Source organism: Diadema antillarum, unplaced genomic scaffold (assembly GCF_040938485.1).
Source record: "Diadema antillarum isolate AM-2024a unplaced genomic scaffold, OU_Dant_1.0 seq00001516_RagTag, whole genome shotgun sequence".
Lineage (NCBI taxonomy): Eukaryota > Metazoa > Echinodermata > Echinoidea > Diadematoida > Diadematidae > Diadema > Diadema antillarum.
In genome coordinates, this window is record NW_027272248.1 from 52,915 (window position 1) to 72,603 (window position 19,689).

Below are 19,689 nucleotides of genomic sequence, written 5' to 3' on the forward strand. Positions count from 1 at the left end.
TTTCGCGAAACTTTTGTCAAAATCGTCTTTCAAGAAGGCCTAGGCCCATTTGCCATATCGACTTTTAGAGGGGCGGTGGCGCTGTCACAGATAAGGAAAATTATTCTGTAAAGAGAAAATTTACATGAAGCCAGAAAAAAAAAGCACTTGCTAATTTCATAATGAGGACAAACTTATTTAATTAAAACGGCCTCCGCGAGCGATCGTTCATTATGCCTTTTGACTTCAATAACTAATATTGTCACAAACAACTTAGGGCCCTTGATTGGGCTCTTGATGTATTGTACACGAAATGCTGGACTGTATAGGAACACACTGCATTTCACTGGCTTATTTGTCTCAGCCCCGGAAACTCATTTCTGACTCAATTTGGATTGCCGCCGACCATTCATATTTTCGCTAATCTTCACAAACTTTTGCTAAAAATGATCTTTCAATTTTCAATTTCAATTCAAATTTTATTTCATTTTTTCGAAAAGAACATAAACATTTCACTTTCCTTGGTAACAAAGAATAAGGTTGCATAATCAAAACAAAGCAAACTAAAAAATGTAATTGTGGAACCTATACGTTGTCACGAGAACTCAAAAAAGTGATAAAGACGAAATAACAATACGCAAATTTCAAATAATGGAGGGACCCACTAAAAAGATAATGCTTGTAGAATGTGGGGCCCCTCAGGTATACAGAAAAATAAGCTGATGCACAAAGGGGAAAAAATCTGGGAAAAAAAGTCTGAAAAAGTATCTTTTTCTTCTTTTTTAAGTATTTGAATCTTTCATGTATTTCCTATGCGATTTAGGGGTGGGCACACGGACACAGATTGCTGTCTCTTCAAAAAGGGAAAATCTGAACAACTAAAGCCGAAGATGCACTGACCTATTTGAACTATTCCCTCATTTATCAGGGATGATCTCTGTAATTCACATGTTGTCAGAAACACCCCAAAGCTTATTAATTAAGTAGGGTGGAGAAGTTGACCCCGTTAACTCGCTGTGTGCCACATTGATTTCCTGATGGCCATAGGATGATATAGATTTGTGTGTAAACTTTGTGCACTTTCGACTCATTGGCTTAGAAGGGGTTAACGGGTTAGAAGCTTTCGAACCAGATAACTACAACAATTAAGCCGTGACAGACTTAGAGGTTCCTGTAGACATCCAAAGCACGGCGGAGAAAATTGAGTTATGGGTGTATGTACCGAGAACGTGACTGAGGGCAAGACCACAGGCCGGGGGAGTTTGAACTTCATAATTATCAAGGAACTTCTTGTTTGAAGCTCCTTGATATTATGCTATCGCCACGGAGGCGTAGTATCGATAACACAAGGTATCGAGAGCACGTCGATCTGGGGGCTTAGTTTGGGTGCTGGCTTCAGTTTTATGGCTTGTTATCTGGGGATGTCCATCGATGTTCTGAAATGGCATTTGACCTCCGCGTAGAGTTCGGTGGTGCCGCGTAGTCGCAGCGAATCACCAAGCTGAAGCCAGCGCCCAAACTCAGCGCCCAAACCGTGCTCTCGATACCTCCTGTTATCGATACTACGCCTCCGTGGCGATATCGTGTAGATCCAAACTCGCTCTGTACGGTACAAAATCACTCACGTTCTCGTTCCCCTCCTCTTAGGACGTCTGTCACGGCTTTTTTTTTTTTTTTGATTTATTTTTCAAGGAAGGGATTGGAGGTTATTTAGTCAAAGTTTCGAACCAATTATTCCCTTTAAACGGGCGCTGACTATTAATGTTTCATTTGACTTCAACCAAATATCATCAGAAACACATGTGATGAATATGACATGAAATAAAGAGTCGAACATGTTATCAGTATAAAACGACTGTTATTAATTTAAGGATTATATCACTCGGTAGGGCAGAAAAGTCATTCTGGTCTTCAGCGACTACTGGTATACCCAGACCCAATATACGCCTTTTTTTTTTGTCCCAGCGCCCAAACTCATTTCTGACTTTGAATGGCCGCCGATCGACCCTTCATATTTTCGCCAATAATCTTTACAAATCCTTGCCAAAATCATCTTTGAAGTATTTCCGATCAAACTAGGGGTGGACACTATGTATCAGATTATAAGATGTATTTCTTTAAAGGGAAATATTAAACAAAGGCACAGAATGCCCAAATTTTATCTGAGTATTCCCTTGCGGGCGCTGCTTACCTGTTCTTCCTTTGATTTCAACCAAATATTATCAGAAACACGTGTCGTGAATTTGTCACGAAGTACAGAGTGAACATGTTATCAGTATCATAAAAGACTTTTTATGATTTAAAGGAATATATCACTCGATAGGGTAGAGAAGTCATTCTATTTAGCGATCATCCAGACCCAATATACTAGTATATACGCCACACTTAAAATTAGTGTCAGCGCCCAAACTCATTTCTGACTTTGAGTGGCCGCCGACCCTTAGTCATTTTCGCCAATCTTTAGAAATTTTTGCCATCTTTCAAGTATTTCTGATTAGACTAGGGGGGGGGGGGGAGGGGCACTTCGTATCAGATCTCAAACTATTATTTCTTTAAAGGGAAAGATCAAACAAAGGCAGAAAATGCATGAATTTTATCTGAGTTTGAATGGCCGCCGACCCTTTATATTTTCTCCAATCTTCACAAATTTTTGTCAAAATTATATTTGAAATAGGTAGTTCCGATTAGACTAGGGACTGCCATGTTGTATCAGATTATTAGACATATTTCTTTAGAGGGAAAGAATAAACCTAGGCAGAAAATGCCCTAATCTATCTGATTATTCCCTTTAAACCTTTGAATGGCAGCCGACTCTTCATATTTTGGTCAATCTTCACAAACGTTTGACAAAAATTAACCTTACAAAAAATAGGTATCGAGTTAGGGGCGAAAATAACCTGATTTCATCTAATCATTTCCTTGAAACTTATGCCGGCTATTCATGTTTTCTATAATTTTAATAACTTATTGTCAGAAATACCCTTTTTGTATTTGTAATGAAACATAGTTGGAGAAGGTGACCCCGTTAATTGGTTCGAAACTTTAACTAAATAACCTCCAATCGCTTCCTTGAAAAAAAAAAAAAAAAGCCGTGACAGACGTCCTAAGAGGAGGGGAACGAGAACGTGAGTGATTTTGTTCCGTACAGGGCGAGTTTGAACTCCACACGGTATCGCCACGATGGCGTAGTATCGATAACAGGAGGTATCGAGAGCACGGTTTGGACGCTGAGTTTGGGCGCTGGCTTCAGCTTGGTAGCGAAAAATCTTCAAATCGCAAAGCGCCCTCCTGCGCCCAAACAAGGTGTGCATGCAGAAGCGCATGATACAATCTACATACTGTAGCTAGCAAAGGCTTCGCATGCTAATGATTGATATGCAGCGTGTGCCGTATTGATTGACACACGTACGTACGTACAACACACAGGCTAGCATCGACAGTCTTTTCGTCCATCAACAACCAGTAGACGACCGGCAAAAAAGTACCGATTTTATCTGTTGCTGCCTTGTGTGTCTCTACTGCTATCAAATTCAAAAAGCGCATATCAACTGACGGTACTGAAGGTCGACTATCATGGCGGACGTCTTAGATATTCATGAAGGAGGAGACGAAGAATTCCAGGTGGACGAGGAGTCGGATCGTAAGGTTTCATTCTCTGAGTCTGAGTCTGACTGTCATACCTTTTGAGAGTGTTGACTGTTGGTCCTGTGCTGTGCTGTAGCTGTAAATTTGATATGTATCTGTAATACAATGTATTGTTCTAAGGTATAAATGTTTGTGCAGCTAGCTGGTATGGCCATGCCATGGATTGTAATAATACTAACTAATATTTGACTTTGTAGGATCCAGGCTACTGAGCAGAGAATCTAGAACCACTCTAACGTTAGACTAACCCCGTCGCGGGGCGCTGTAACACATAGACAGAAAGATCCGTCTGTCCGGAGGACTCTTTTACATTTTGCCATTAACGCTGTCCTCCGTAGACAGACGGAAGGTTGTAGTACCCATTGCTGTGTGGATGTTCTTAACCACTGTCTCTATGGAAAATTGGGTGAGGTACATGTACCTCACCCTTCTCGATTGCGTCTAATTCACGGCCCTAGGTCGGCAAATTTAAGCTTGAATAGTTAAATCAACTATTCAAGAATAGGCTACACGCACCAGATTAATGAATAATCCAACATTTCGGTAGAATTTTCATCGCAAAACACACATCAACCAGCCCGTCGCGTCACATTCAAACTGCAGATCACAGTATGAATCTATTAGCCAATCACATGCGAGGTAGTTTCTACGTGTTTTTTTTACTAAATAAAGTACCTCGCATGTGATTGGTTTACAGATTCAAAATGGCGACCTACAGCTAGCGAACGGCAATGTTGCGATATGGATAAAATTTCTGCATTATAACCGCGTTATTGTGAGTATTTTGATTGCAAAATGTGAGAAATTAACCCCAAATATTGCTGCATAATGTGTCATGTCATGTCAAACTTGTTTGAATGTAAAAAAGCTGTCTGAAATTTGGTTTCTCGTAACGTTTGATCTGTGCGCGTTGCTCCACACAGGAGCTGGGATCATTGACTTCGGTCTGTATACGGAGGGGATCCGTGAAGCCAGACGCAGTCTCCGCGTAACATTCCCCGACGGACAGATACAGACCGATCTTTCGGTCAATGTAACACAGTAACCCTTTACGGTACGTATTTGTCCGTATGGGGTCGCTGCTGCGGTTAACGTTAGACTAGATCTTGGTCGGTGGTCTGTAACCGCTAGAATCTAACTTCTAAAGATTGGTAAGAACACATCTGCCGCCGGCTATCCTGCGTTTTCGGGGTTAGGACCATCCTAGGTCATTTAGGTAGGGTACCGGTAACTAATGTCACGTAATAACAAATGTCCCTACCAAAATGCGGATATAGTGTTGTAAAGTTTACTAGTAACTGTAGAACCTAGTGAGTACGGTAGCCCCGGAGACCGCGCCGCGTTGGGGCTGGTCGCAGTTAGTGAGTACGGTAGTACTAACGTTAGTAGTAGTGGCAGACTCCAGCCAGGGCCTGGATTTGTACTGTTTGTTCTTTAGCCAAAAAGGTTTGCCAGAAGTCCACAATCGGCAATCTGAGAGCTTACCCCATCGACAAGGCATCGTGGTTGCTACATAATTTTTTTTCATGGAGGCAGAGAGGGGAGTCTAATGTTAATCAGTCATCAGTGCTTTGATTCTAGATACAGTTATTGGCAAATTGGGCCACAGCAATATCCATCGATCTTTCACTCTGGCATGCAGCTTGTTTGGAAATACAATTGCAGGGCCAGGGGCACGATCAATCATCATGTTACATTCTACCTAACGTTACTACTACTAGTATTACTAGGGTAAGAGTACCAGTAATGTCACTGTCGGTATTCGGTCACTTATCACTAATCACCAGCCAGTATTACAGTAAGTTCTAGCACTTCTACTGTCACAACACATGCAAATCACATCAGTTCACATGCTTGTACACTCATTCACATGCTTGTACACTCATTCACATCAAGAAAGTCCCTTTTAATAGTCCCCTCCAAAAATCCATCCAAAATCCCAAATTTCACCATCAAAAGTGCAGAATTGGTGCGACTTCCCCAAAGCGTGCACGGATTAAGCCCAGTTTTAAGAGTATGGGTCGCTGAAAAAGCGCTAAAAATCAAGAAATACGCTGTTCTCTTGCGGGATTTTTGCTTATCGCAAGCTCGGAGTGTGATGGTATCCTCAAAAACGCAAAAGAAAAACGAAATTTCAGTACGTGCTGATGCAGTGACTCAATGTCCAAGGGTTGAATGCAAGTAGCGATTCCCAAGTATTCGATCACAAACGGGCGCCGCAATGTCGCCATGCAATTTTGCGCCAACAAGGTAGTGCGCGGAGCATTTTTCAGCTGCCTTGAACACGCATTGACTTTGAATGCGCATATCGCGCGACCAAATTCTGATCGCGGCAACCGTATTCTGGGGGATTTTCAAGGTGATATATTTTGGGATTTTGTGAATTCTGTGAGATACATGTATTTAACAAAATCAAAATTGAGATTAAAGAAATTTGATATATTTCACATACATTAGATTGCTGTAGATAAGATGTATACGTACGTATTATTTTTAGTTTAAAAAATATTGCAGAAAAGCTTAAATGACCGAATACTGGGGGTTTTACCCTACTCTGTACACTTGTAGATGCTACTAGCTTCCCACAATGCTGAAAGTGGGGTTAGAGGGAGGGCTTTCTGGGCCCCATTTAATAAAAGATGTTAAGATAACTCCTAGATAACAGCCAATCAGGAAGCTGAATTTGTGTCGTTACCATGGCAATTGCCATTCCAGCAAGAGTTGCTATAGTATCAACTCTTTATGAAATGGAGCCCTGTCCAAAGTTGTGAACTAGAATCCACAACATGTACATGTAGCAGGGCTCTACAATCGAAATTATTCTACACTACAATTGTAAATGACTTTTGATGTTAGTCATAACACTCCAAAACCAGTCATCCTGGCAAACGGCATCAGCTGGATGAGTTTCGTAGTAGTCCCTTTCGATGTTCTGGAAGCAATTCCAAATGATGGATACATGTGGATTTTGAGCCTTTCCAAGAACTTTGTTTTGGCTTTAGATTTATGGGCTCTCAACTAGCTCATGTTGTGTAATATTCCACTGCACTTCCAAACTACTTGGAAACAGCACAATACACCATGTTCATGGCATTGACATTGTCTAGGAATCACTTTGTTTGATTCGCATGTACTTGAATGAATTTAATTAAAGCTAGACCATACTTACAAGTAAAGCATCATCAATGAAGAAACGAGTACAAAATGAAAGTTCATTTGGTAAGATGAAGAATATCAACAATGTGTTGCTGCAGTTGTGATTCAAAAAAACAAAAAAAACAAAACTGGGGGGGGGGGGGGGGGGGGGGGGACTGCCCCCCCCCCCCCCCTTGCACTACTCCCAACTGTACAGCCATAATTGTGTCCCATCCCATCCTATTTGTAGCCGTACCCTGTACACCATGATGCACCCATAGTCTGCAGTATGTTTTCAATATAATAGCAGAATTGGATTCAAGTATGATCACCATAAATGTACTTCCAGTGTTGTAGATTAAATGTCACTTGAGAATTTATTTAGAGAGTATAACTTTGTGTAAGGGTACTGTAGTTTAAGGCTCTGTTCTTTACTCCATAGCAAAATCTTGGGAAACTGAATGCAGGGGTCAAGTTAATAATTTTTTTTTAAATTATTATTGATGATAATATTGTATCATCATTGTGATAGTGATCATATTTATTACTACTCGTTTTCATCATCATATGTCATTGTCATTCATGAATACTATTCTTGGTTTGTTTGTTTTTTTTCCTTCAATTTTGCAATTGCAGGGTATCTTGAAGGAAGATTCTTCTGGCAATGTGCACACATAAAGTGTTATTCTGATTTTCTTTTCTTGTCATGTATACAGAAGGAATACAGAAACTAAAGAAGAGTGTGAAGAAGAGGAAAGGAAGGGGCTTTGGTGCAGGTAAGAACAGCAGTACATACACTATAAATGTACATTTCATTCCAGAAAAGGTACTTTCAGCTGCTTTGATGTAAATTCTTAGCAGATGTCTATTTTTAGTGCTGGACATTCTTGCTGTACATTCATTGCCTGAAGATGAGTGTCAGTTTGATATTACATTTGTCAAATTTTCTCGTTTGTATAAAGTCATCTGCCAGCGAGTGCTTAAAGGGATAGTATAGTATTGGTGGAGATGAGAATTAGGCTTTTAACTTTTTGCGAGATACCAAAAAACACTTATGAAATAGTACAGAGCATACTATTTTCAGAGGAATTCAAAGTTTATCTAAAAACAAAGTAAAATAAAATGATCATAATAAAGTGTGGGTCCCACATTTATAAGAATCGCTCTGTTTTGGATATCTCAGCCATTTCAAGACCAATTTTCATCAAATAAACATTGAATTCCTCATGGAATTACATTCTCTCTCATATTTCATAAGAGGTTTCTCATTGAAAGAAAGATACAGAGGGATGAAGGCTCAGGTTTGAGTTTCTTCAGTTTGTCTCCCTCTACAAATGAAAATTTGTTAAGATCACAACTGCTGATCTGTAAATTAACAAACATGTGAACAAACATGTGAATAATATCTTTCCTTCATTTATCCTATGCCTTGTCCGCCTTCGACTACTTAACATAACAATGTCAGAATCTTGGAGCTTGGGTATTTGTTCCATGTTCATCGTGTCACTGCCGGCAACCAGGGACAGCATGGTGGTAGTGTCACTGCCCGGAAAGCAGTAGATGTCAGGTTCGAGTCCCACTGGTTCCTTTTTTCCGACATGTTTGTTAATTTACAGATCAGCAGTTGCCATCTTAACAAATTTTCCTTTGTAGAGGGAGACAAACTGAAGAAACTCAAACCTGAGGTTTCTCATTATCTCACAAAAAAATGTTAGAAACCTGAAATTAGGTCTCAAGCAAAACTATACGATCCCTTTAAAATTTACTGTGGAAACACTTTCATATATCGCTCAAAGTATGTTGAAATGTGAGGTCCTGAGATTGTCTTCCCATGGAAAATGATGTTCATCCCTTTATAATCATGGAAACTGTACTGTAATTTCAACTACAGATTTGAAATCATCTTACTAGGGAACACGGAGTTTTGAAATCAAACTTTGCATACTAGTCTAAATCTTCTAGTGAATTTGATGACAGCGGATGATTGCATACACATTGTAGGAGCTGTTAATGATTGCATTGTGCAATATCAGTGTACAGTGTCTATGACAGAACATCTCTGATTGCGATTTCGTCCACGAAGATGATTGTATTGAAGGGGTAAGCAAACTCATTCATAAACTCCTGTGAGCTCATGGTCGACCCAGAGTGAATTCATTCTTTATCCTGATGACTTGCTAACATGGTTCTCCATTCTTTTGATTTCTTGGCAGAGGGAGGTATTCGTACAGCTGACGATGAGTTCCAAGGACTGGAAATAGATACAAGTGAATCGGGACCACAAAGATGTGAGACTTCTTGTTTCTTTCTTTATAAGGAGTAGCATTTCTGATAATGACAGAGGTGCAAAAAGATACTCTGTGTAGGCCATTTGACAGCATAATGCGTTAGAAAGGTGGCTGAACGCAATTAATTACCCATGAATTCAGGCTGAGGTTTGTGAACTCTATGTGTAGGTGTGTGTTTGTCACCACTCCTGGCAGAGACAAACATTTTGCTTTTTGCGACCACCCTCATAACTCTGGCTCGGAGAGAACACTTTGAAATTATTGTTAACAAATTTCAGTTGTCCGATGACCAATCCTGAGCAAAGAAAAAGAGCTGTGTTCACTGTAAAGATGCTTTATATTCCCCAGTCATATAAATGAATGAGTTGTAGTTTAATCAAGTAAAAGGTAAGATATATGGCCTTTTTTACGATCAGTGGTGTAACTTTTGTACTCGGAGGGTCAAAATTTCAAACAAAATATTTTTTCATTATTCTGTTTGATTCCTGTTTGAAAGTATTCAAATTTTTTAAAAAATAATATTTCAGACCTTAAAGCTGAAGGGTTATTGGTGTAATTTAAGGAAAACCCTGGCACCTGAAGTAAATTTAAGCAAAATTTTGCTTTCATGAATTGCACCATATTGACAAAACTCTGTAGTCAAACTTCACCATGCAAAGTTTATATGGTTAACAACAATATATAGTTTGTGAATCAAAACTATTTGGGGGTTGAATATAAAGTGAATTTTTAAAAAAATACATGAGATTTATAAATTTTTGCTAAAAATACCAATTGACATGCAATTTTTAAGATTTTAACTATTTATTGGAGGGCAGGCCAGGTCAAACTCTTACTATAACAAGTCTTTAAGAAGGGCTACCTTCCTATGTAGGTTAAATAAAATTCCAATCATTTCTTTAAAACTTGGATTTTTCACACATGGATGTTTCGGAGGTGACAGTTAACATATTAGAATGTTTCGGAGGTGACATTAATATTAACACTCACTTTTTTTTTAGAATAAGTGACAATAACACAAAAACTTCTTCTTTTTATCAATGTTTTTAATAATTATAACTCGAGAACAAGAAATTAACTCCTGTTTCAAGCAGATAAACCACACAGAACAAGTGTTTTGTTACACTTCATTAATTAGCATGGGTACCGGTAGTGTGCCTTCCATTTGGGCGAAGGATGTAAGCTAAATATTGTAATCTGAAGAAACATGGCATTTCATTTTCTACCTTAACTTGAGATGAGGGTGTGAGATCATTTTAGTAATGTTTCTTTGCTCTCTGAACATTTTATTCCACAACACCAGGGAAGAATCACTTCGTTTCGGAGGTGACATTCAATGTTAACATTGTGTTAGAATATTAATTTACAGTAAGAATATGATGGACATAAGCTAGATATTGTAACCTGAAGAAACATGGCATTCCATGTTCTACCTTAAATTGAAATGAGGGTGTAAGATCATTTCAGTAATGTTTCTTTACTCTCAGAATATTTTATTCCACAACACCAGGGAAGAATAACTTTGTTTCGGAGGTGACATTCAATGTTAACATTGTGTTCATGTATTCATATACTATGTCCCCCCAAAAAAATTTACAATTAGACTTTTGCATTGATAGCACCCAATATGATTAAATCAACTAAATTCTACTTTGGGGTCTTAAATTATAACATCTTAGCTCTATTTTGCAGAAAGCCCCAGTCAATTTGGTTAAGTGATCTCAAAGAAATGTGGATTGTTATAAAGGATGTCAGGAGTCTGATTCTTCCAAGTTCAGCACTTGGATGCTCTTGGAACTGCATATTAATGTGTAAGCACAATATACAGAACTTGGAGGGAAGGGAATCCTCACATGCTCTACAAAAATCCTCAATTCTCTTTGACCTCTGAAGCAAAGTGAATGGGGTTTTCTGTAAGGCGTGGACAATGAGTTATAGTTTCAAATCCCTTACATTGTATTTTAGATTGATTCACTATCTTTAAGTTATCGTTGCGGAGGGTACCACTGTAATTTTTTGGCGGGGACATACGGTATGAATACCAAAGGCAAAAATTCTTATTTGACTTGTGTACGTTTTTGTTTGCAGGTAGTTTTATAAATACATTAATTCAAGGATGTTCATGAATTCTTCATCATCCTTGATAGCCACCATACCAATGTTATGATACTGGTGAAAGGTGTTTGGTTCATCTGGGATAAATTTTCTATACACCAGATTCATTTAAACTGTTGACATTACTAAAATATATTTTACATTTTTTGAATTGATTGAAAATTACCTGCAAATCATGCATATTTAACAGTCACTTTTGAGAGTAAAAAGTATATGATAAGAAAAAACATTTTATTGTTTTTGAGGTGACACAACACAGAGACAACCCAACTTCTCAGGTGTTAAATATTTAGTGAACATTCATGTCTTTCCTCATAGCTTTAATTTTCAAATATAAGCTCTTTCTTTCAGTTTTTACTTGTTATTTTGTTTGGTTATTCTCTTTCATGATAATGGATACCAGCTCATATTTTGTTTGAGATTGTAATTCATACTAATCTTTAACAGGTTTTTACAGTTTGGTTAAGACAACAGTTTGTGTTTCCCAGCTGAAGAGAGCAGCATAATGCTTTTCTGTGAACTTGAGGGGAAAATTTGTTTTTGTTCAGTAATTTTCCCCATCAACTTCACAGAAGGTCCCGGACACAAACTGGTCTCAAATAAACCTATAAGGGACCGAAACTGGAAAAGGACAAGTTCACCTCAATAGACATAAGGGTTGAGTAAATATAGCAATATTAGTAAAACACATCAGTGAGAGTTTGAGGAAAGTAAGGCAATCCGTTCCAGAGTTATGGATTTTTGAAGTATCTGCTCAGTCAAAGCTGAATGAGAAGACTTCTATAGCTTGTGATGTCACATGTGCACAAGGATATAGAGAAAGTATCAAGAAAATTCAACATTCTGTATTTTCATTTTTCTTGCACAACAAAAGAACACATGACTTCTCTCTTTTGGAAGGCAGGGTGAATAATATTGCCCTAAAATACATCAGAAGCAAGTTCAAGAAATATGCACTTTTTTCAAAAAGTAAAGTTTTGTGAAATTCACTTATATTTTCCTTATATCGTTGTATGCATGTGACATCATACACTGTCGTAGTCGTCTCATCCAGCAGTGATTGCGCAGATACTTAAAAACCCATAACTTTTGAATGGATTGTCCAATTTCCCCCAAACTTTCAATGATATGTTTTACTGTTGAACATTTGCATTCACTCAATCCACATGTATATGAAAGTGGACTTGTCCTTTAAGAAACTATTTTCTTTTCCTTGAAATTCCAGTACTTAAAGCCAAATTCTAAGATAAAACATAATAACAAAACAAGGTAAACACCTCATCAAAAGTACTGAAATAGAACTACAAATTTTGTTTTTTTTTATCTTTCCCTCTCCAGTCCTGGGGACTTGTTCCTCTGTTCACTTTAGTTGTCACATAACTTCAATAATCTTAAAAAATACAATGTCATAAACAGTTGGTTCAACTTGGAAAATGTAATAATTATTGTCATATTAAAAAAAAAAATCACATAATTTTGTTTATGATTACCACATTGTACATGGAAAAACGACAATTCAAGAACAAGTTGTGCACCAGCTATAGGCATGTGGCCTTTTTGTGGAGTTTGATGATTTGATGATTTTTTTTTTTTACATTCTTTTTTTTAAAGATTGTAGACTAGGGCATGCATGAACTGCCACATGTATTACTTTGGTATCAAGGGAATTCTGGTGAGCTATGTATACAAAAGTCACTTCTGTTGTGATGATTTTGTAGTATATTAAATGTATTAGAAAATGTTAATAGATAGTGAAAAGGAACTGAAGTCTTGCCTTTCACTATCACATAACAATATGGTGTTAACAAACAATGTCACCTCCGAAACACAAGAAAAAGCAACCTACAAGGAAAGCTGTGATTGGTAAATCTTCACAACTAAATTGCTTGTTGGAAATCAAGCTTCTAAGATGAAAGCATCTATATGTTTACTTAACTAAAGCAGGAGAAATGATCTTGATTACAATATTATATATACAACAGATGGGTGTATTTTGTGCATTCTCATTGTTAAAAAAAGTGAAAAAATGTAAATTTGCCCTAAAACGTACAGTCTAGTAATAAAAAAAAAGAGTGAGAGTGTGGTAGTTGATTTCTCCACTTTCAGACTTATGTTACTAAAATAAATGAAACCATTGGAGTACATGATATGGTTTCTCTTCAACAGAAATGAACAAAAAATCTTGTTAACAGTGTTTTGTCACCTCCGAAACAGTAATTTTTAGTTTTTATTGAATCTTTTATTAATCCCTAGAAAATTCTCACTTCCTGTTGCCATATTACTATTGTCATCCAAAAGAGATTCCTGTCAATTGGACAGAATCAAACAAAATTGCTTTGTCTTCGAGAAATTATCAAATATAATATGCCTGTTGTTTCGGAGGTGACAATTGTTTCGGAGGTGACAAGTGTTAACGGAAAATTGTAAATTGCTCCGAAATGAAAACAACAGGCTATATTTCTACTACCTTCCTTCAGAGATAATGTGAGGGGATATGTTACATTTTTGCAAATGTAATGTATAACTGATGTCAAGAATAAAAAAATTAAATACATAAATCTGTTGTCTCGGAGGTGACAGAAATGTTAACGGAAAAGTTACATAAATTTATAAACGCTCACCAAAAAATGATAAGTTATTTGAATTAAATAATCTTTGGATCAAAGTTAACTCAGATTGATTACTATTCTGTTTTGATGGAAATTAGCAAAGTTGAATTTCAGAATTGTGAACAAGAGCTAACTCAAAAGAGGGGTTAATTGTTAACGGAAAATGTCACCTCCGAAACATAAAGTTTGGACAATTTCAGTATTTAAAGAAGACAAAGCAGAACCTGGTAAACATAACAGGTCTTAATGTTGGATACCTGTCTATCACAACAGCAACAAACATAATGAAAAGGAATAAACAATTTAATATGCTAGCTCTGACAAAAATACTATGTCAGAGTGAGTACACCAAAAGTGTTGGATTTCAAGCATGTAAGTGCCTGCCACATCTGAAAGAAAAAGAGAGGAAAGTTCATTAAGGTACCCAAGGTAGACACTGTGGGTGGTAAGTTTATGAGAAAAAATAATGCATATCTGTCAGTGTATAAGAAAGTTATACACCAATTAGTGTCAATACTGCATTTTACACCACTGATTGTAAAAATGGCCATATGCAATATTAATGTGACCGACTCCTTATAAATAAAGCAGGGCTCAACATTAGTGGTGGCCCAGTAATTTTTCATGCTCAGCCCGGGTGAGATAAATTTCATGGACAGTCACAACAATTGAAAAAGCACTTCAAACACCTTACTGCTGTCATGGTGACTAAGGGCTTTGGAAGCACATACATGCTACATAATAGTGAAAGATAACTTTCACTCATTGTACAGGACTAGCAAACCTGAAGAAAATTACATCTCTAACAATTTGTACGGCCAGACAGTATATCTACCTTGAAATTAGATAGATAAAATGATACATACAGCAAGCAAGAAATTTGAGCTCTCTTATTTTCACGCTAATTTCATGTTGCACAAAATGCACGGAAATTTCCACTTTGCAGTATAACCACTTGATTTTTTTACCCAATGAGGTTGCTGAACGAAAGCTGTACATACAAATGTACAAAGTACTGTATGCATGACAATAGGTGACTGTCTGACTTAACAAGCTTTACATTTTCTCTTATTTCATCAGCTGTGGAGGGGTGGATCCTCTTTGTGACCGGTGTCCACGAGGAGGCCACGGAGGAGGACGTCCAAGACAAGTTTGCTGACTACGGAGAGATCAAAAATATGCACGTCAACCTGGACAGGAGAACAGGCTACTTGAAGGTGAACATTTAAATAAGTGCACAAGGAAAACTTGACAATGTGTGTTTGGCTTTGATCTGTTCATATTTTTTTTTTAATGTGTACAGTCCGACTGTGATTATCAGGCCATCTCTCATATGGACTTCTTTATCATTCAGACTTGTTCACATGATGAAGACAAAAAAATTAAAAAACAGTGATTTCAAACTGAGTAAAACTCTTTCCAAATCCACACAATTTGCCTGTGATAGATATTACCAACAAAAATATTTAACCCTATTTTAACTGGGGGGGGGGTCAATTTGACCCCCCCCCCCCTTCAGATCTCGGCCGCTGATCAAGCGATCGCCGCAAAATTTAGCCTGAACATATAGCCGGATGTCAACTACAAGATTACATGGTCATACAATAGAAAAATTTGATCTTATATTTTTTAATAGATTAATTATGTAAATTTATGCATGAAATCATATTTTCACCTATAACTTCATCAAAAAGACTGAAGGATTGCTAAATTTTTGTGTCAGAGTTCCTCAAGACACATCAAACAATTTTCTTGTAAAAAAAATAGCGCAATAAAAATCAGTTTCTTTTGTTTTTATTGTTTTGATAATTTCTTATGTATTTTATTGTTTTTTCTACCTTTTGTTTTCTATTGTGTTTTTGCCAAAATTTGTTGCAAGCACTTTTTGAAGCTTATCTACATTAGAATTGATTAATTTCAATGGTCAAAAGTTGAAATAATCTAATTTATATCAATTAAACATAAAAACACAATTTGCATTGGATTTGCACACGAAATCATGAATTTGAGCTGTTTTCGGGTTGACATGCATATGCAAAACATTGTGTAACTTGAGAACGGTGTACCTGGACGTCGCAAATTTGGTCTCAAAATATGCGGGAGACTTCGATGAAAAAAGTCGTGAAACGACGTGGCAAAATCTTTGCGCGTTGCGGAATCGTGGCACGAAATGTCGAGTTTCCCCCCCCCCCCCCCCCCCCAGTTAGAATAGGGTTAATGGATTTGACAGGTTTACGATGTAATATCTGTTCAAAATGGATCATAGTTGTAGCTATCATTGTGTTGACAGCTGCATGTACATTAACATTTAAACATTGTTTCTTACATATCCGGGTAAATCCCTCATCTGGATTTGGACCAGTTGCGACATGGCCAGATATGAGAGTTCGGACACTGGATTTTGTCATTGTATTTGTTGTATAATACCTTCCCTGTGGTGAGGCCACTTTATGAGTAGATGTGCAATAATAACATAGCAAAATCCATCTACAGCTCATTATTCCAAGAATTGCTAATAGAAGGTCCTGCGCATTACAATATTTGTATTAGTATGTAATGCCATATACAGTTAGTCTTGTTTCATGTACAGAATTTGATTTGTAATTAGAACAATTCACACCAAAACAAAAGCAAAAATTAATGGAAATTTAGAAGAATGAGATTATGAATGATTTTAAACAGGGTGTGTATACACAGTCAGACCTACTGTTAACCTTTAATATTTTGTAAGCATTTTACCGATGTAGCTCTCTATACACAGAAATTTGTTTTAATTTTCATATATTAGCATAAAGAAAAAAAATCTGTTAGCGACAGATACTGGCAGCAAAGTTAATTATTTTTGTTTTTCAGATATTGTTATTTCTTCCCACACCCTCCTCACAAGACACCATGTCTTCACAAACTTGATGTTACAGGTGAATATTCTTGAATGTTGTATTTTTCTTCCTAGGGTTATGTTCTGGTAGAGTATGAAACCTTCAAGGAAGCCCAGAAGGCAATGGATGCCCTAAACGGTGCTGAAATCCTTGGCCAGGCCATCAACGTTGACTGGGCATTCGTCCGTGGGCCCCACGAGTCGGGCAGGAAGAGGTAACAAAGGCAGTCATGAGAAAGAAGGATTTGTAATGATGATAGTACAGTTGTACAGGGGAGCTTCATTATGAGGAGGTTGCTGGGATCGCTGATTTTGCCTCGTTTACACCATGTTCCTGGTGGCCACAGCAACCCTGTTTGCCTCAAAAAATAGTGGGCAATGGGCAGAGCGATACTTTTTTTTCTCCTCCTTAAAGGGATGGTACAGTATTGGTGGAGATGAGAATTGGGCTTTTAACTTTTTGCGAGATACCAAGAAAACACTTATGAAATAGTACACAGCATACCATTTTAAGAGGAATTCAAAGTTTATTTGATGAAAATCGGGTTCGGAATGACTGAAACATCCAAAAACAAAGTAAAACAAAGCGATCGTAATAAAGTGTGGGTCCCACACTTATTAGAATCGCTCTGTTTTGGATATCTCAGCCATTTCAAAACCAATTTTCATCAAATAAATGTTGAATTCCTCATGGAATTACATGCTCTTTCATATTTCATAAGAGGTTTCTCATTATCTCACCAAAAAATGTTAGAAACCTGAAATTAGGTCTCAACCAAAACTTTACGACCCCTTTAATCTAGTCTTATTCGTTCCAGTCCTCACTCCAGGGAACATTCTTGCTATTAGACAACGTTCTAGTGGTGTGTGGTCAGACTGAACTACACATAAATTATTTCTCGTCACGTTATGGCCTATAACGAGCTGTCTGGTTTTTGCTGTGTTCAACCTGTTTTGGTATGGCATACTAGGTTTCTTATCAGCACTGTGATTGCTGTGCATCCCCTTTGTCTGCAGTGGCCTGAAACGGCACTGTCGTGGCCATCAGGAACATGATGTGTTAAACCAAAGATACTACACTCAGTAAGATGATCAACTCTCTTGATTTTACACGGGCGCTGGTGAAACGGAAGTGGCTGCCGCCCGCTAGCGTTGAGCGGGTATAGATCGAACAAGCGTTAGCCTTTTCCAAAGGCAGCTCACAATAATTTGTGGACGTGCACAGTCACAGCGAGTGTAGCGACCTGCAAGCGGAGCTGAGCGAGTTGTATGCGAGTCTACCTCTCGCTGTGACCAGGAAGGTGAGACGAAAACTCGCTGTGCACAGTCTTTTGGAAATCGAAATAATGATAAACCTGCTGATGGTTAGGTGTTGTAGCTATTGATACAGTTCAATGCACTACACCAATTCTTAGGTTTACTCATTTTTTACAGAAAATTTCTTCTTTCTTGTCTTAGCCTGTCTTGGTCCTACACAAACATATCAGGAAAGTACAGATCACCTGGAAACTTTCCCCGCTCAACGCTAGTTGCCGCACTCTTAATAAAAAGCCCACAATTTTAAGTGGCAGTGTTTCTCTTTTTCGACTGAGAGTTGACCATCTTATGTAGTGGGTAGAATCTTTGGTTAAACGTTCCATAACTGGTGCCTTGTTAAGGTACTACTCTTACACTGTAGCCGGGGTGTAGGGATGTCTCGGTATAGTGTTTGAGAGTGCCATTGGGCAGTATTATTGAAAGTTGCTCAGCCAGTGATCTTCCCATGAAGATAATATATGGGCAGTGAATAGTCGGTTAGTATCAGTAGTACATTATTGTGGTTTTCTGAAAGAAATGCTGATACTTCATTTGTTTTTTTCCTTAGGGTTCTCTGTAATGCTGTTGTGTGAAGTAGTCACCAAGTTAATGTTTCAGTGACAGAGAATCCATAGATTCTGCTGCCCCTCCCCCCCCCCCCCAAAAAAAAAAGAAAGAAATGAGAATAGAGCAAGAAAATAGATATGGAAATATGAAATGTTAATGCCCCACCCCAAAAAACAAACAAGACAAAACACTTGAAGAGAAAAGTTGATTTCATTGATGCGCTCAGCATTGGCATTGCACTGAATGTTTATGAACACTTCAATAGGTATTCAGAGAAAACATGCAAATAATGGACAAACCGAGCTCCCTGTTTCCCCCACAGGGCATATGGCGTTTTACGGGGCAGGGCATAAGTGGAAGAAGACAAAAATCATAATTCCTCATGAAATGACGAAGAGTTTTTGTTACAGTTCACTTCTGCTATAACAAACACGGTTATAACAAAATTCTGGTGACAACGAAATAAAAATCCAGGTCGCAAAATTATCGGTTCTATGTCTTTTATTGTTCATTTGTTCGGTTATAACAAAATTTTGATACAACGAAAGAAAACTGCAGATCCCGAGGACTTCGTTATAACGGGAGTCCACTGTAATTGAAGTAATTTTAGATGGAACAACAAAAAAGAAAAAAAAGAAAATGAAGAAACAGAAACATAAGAGCTTCCAGTGGCATATAACATGTAAATATGTTACAGTTTTGTTTAACAAAATCTTTAAAAGCATTTGAATTTTTGTTTGGCTTTCTCCAAACAGAGGTGGAAGAAGACGCTGAGGACTGCCACTTTTCCGCTTCCTCCTTCCTGCTTAAGATGATCATCCACTCTTGAGACGACGGCTCTCCAGCAGGACAAGCTGGGAAAACTAGAGCTTTTCCAGCAGTTAGTGCCAAGCGAGAGCAAGATCCAGAGTTGTGCAAGTTGCCACCAGAATACAAGTCTGCCCTATTCCCTTTCTCTTTGGTTTCTCTCTCTCTAGTAGACTATGACACGATGTTAATCCATGCCCAAAAACAAAATTAAAAAGTCTGTCTGAAAAGAGAGGTCATGATATTACAATGGGGAACTTTTTTTCCCAAAGCTGTGAACAGAGGTACAAAGAAGACCACAATATGCTTTGGGCTTCTTCTGAACTTTTTAAGATAGAAGGGGGGGGGGGGGGGGGGGAAGAGAGAGAAA

General features: G+C 37.8%; 1 protein-coding gene across 1 annotated transcript; it reads left to right on the forward strand.

Moving 5' to 3' along the window:
• The first annotated feature begins 3,445 nt into the window (after window positions 1-3,445).
• LOC139710255 (RNA-binding protein 8A-like) lies at window positions 3,446-19,434 on the forward strand. Its single transcript, XM_071622187.1, has 6 exons — window positions 3,446-3,619; window positions 7,476-7,535; window positions 8,973-9,047; window positions 14,852-14,988; window positions 16,725-16,864; window positions 19,268-19,434. Exons 1-6 carry the CDS (start codon window positions 3,553-3,555, stop codon window positions 19,284-19,286), a joined length of 498 nt encoding a protein of 165 aa, XP_071478288.1. The 5' UTR covers window positions 3,446-3,552; the 3' UTR covers window positions 19,287-19,434.
• Window positions 19,435-19,689: the final 255 nt, after the last annotated feature.

Excerpts from the sequence above, each read along its gene's own strand:
- LOC139710255 (XM_071622187.1), top strand. The coding sequence starts at position 3,553 with ATGGCGGACGTCTTAGATATTCATGAAGGAGGAGACGAAGAATTCCAG. Across the intron at positions 7,536-8,972 it reads AGGAAGGGGCTTTGGTGCAG|AGGGAGGTATTCGTACAGCT; the intron begins GTAAGAACAGCA and ends ATTTCTTGGCAG. Across the intron at positions 9,048-14,851 it reads TGAATCGGGACCACAAAGAT|CTGTGGAGGGGTGGATCCTC; the intron begins GTGAGACTTCTT and ends TTATTTCATCAG.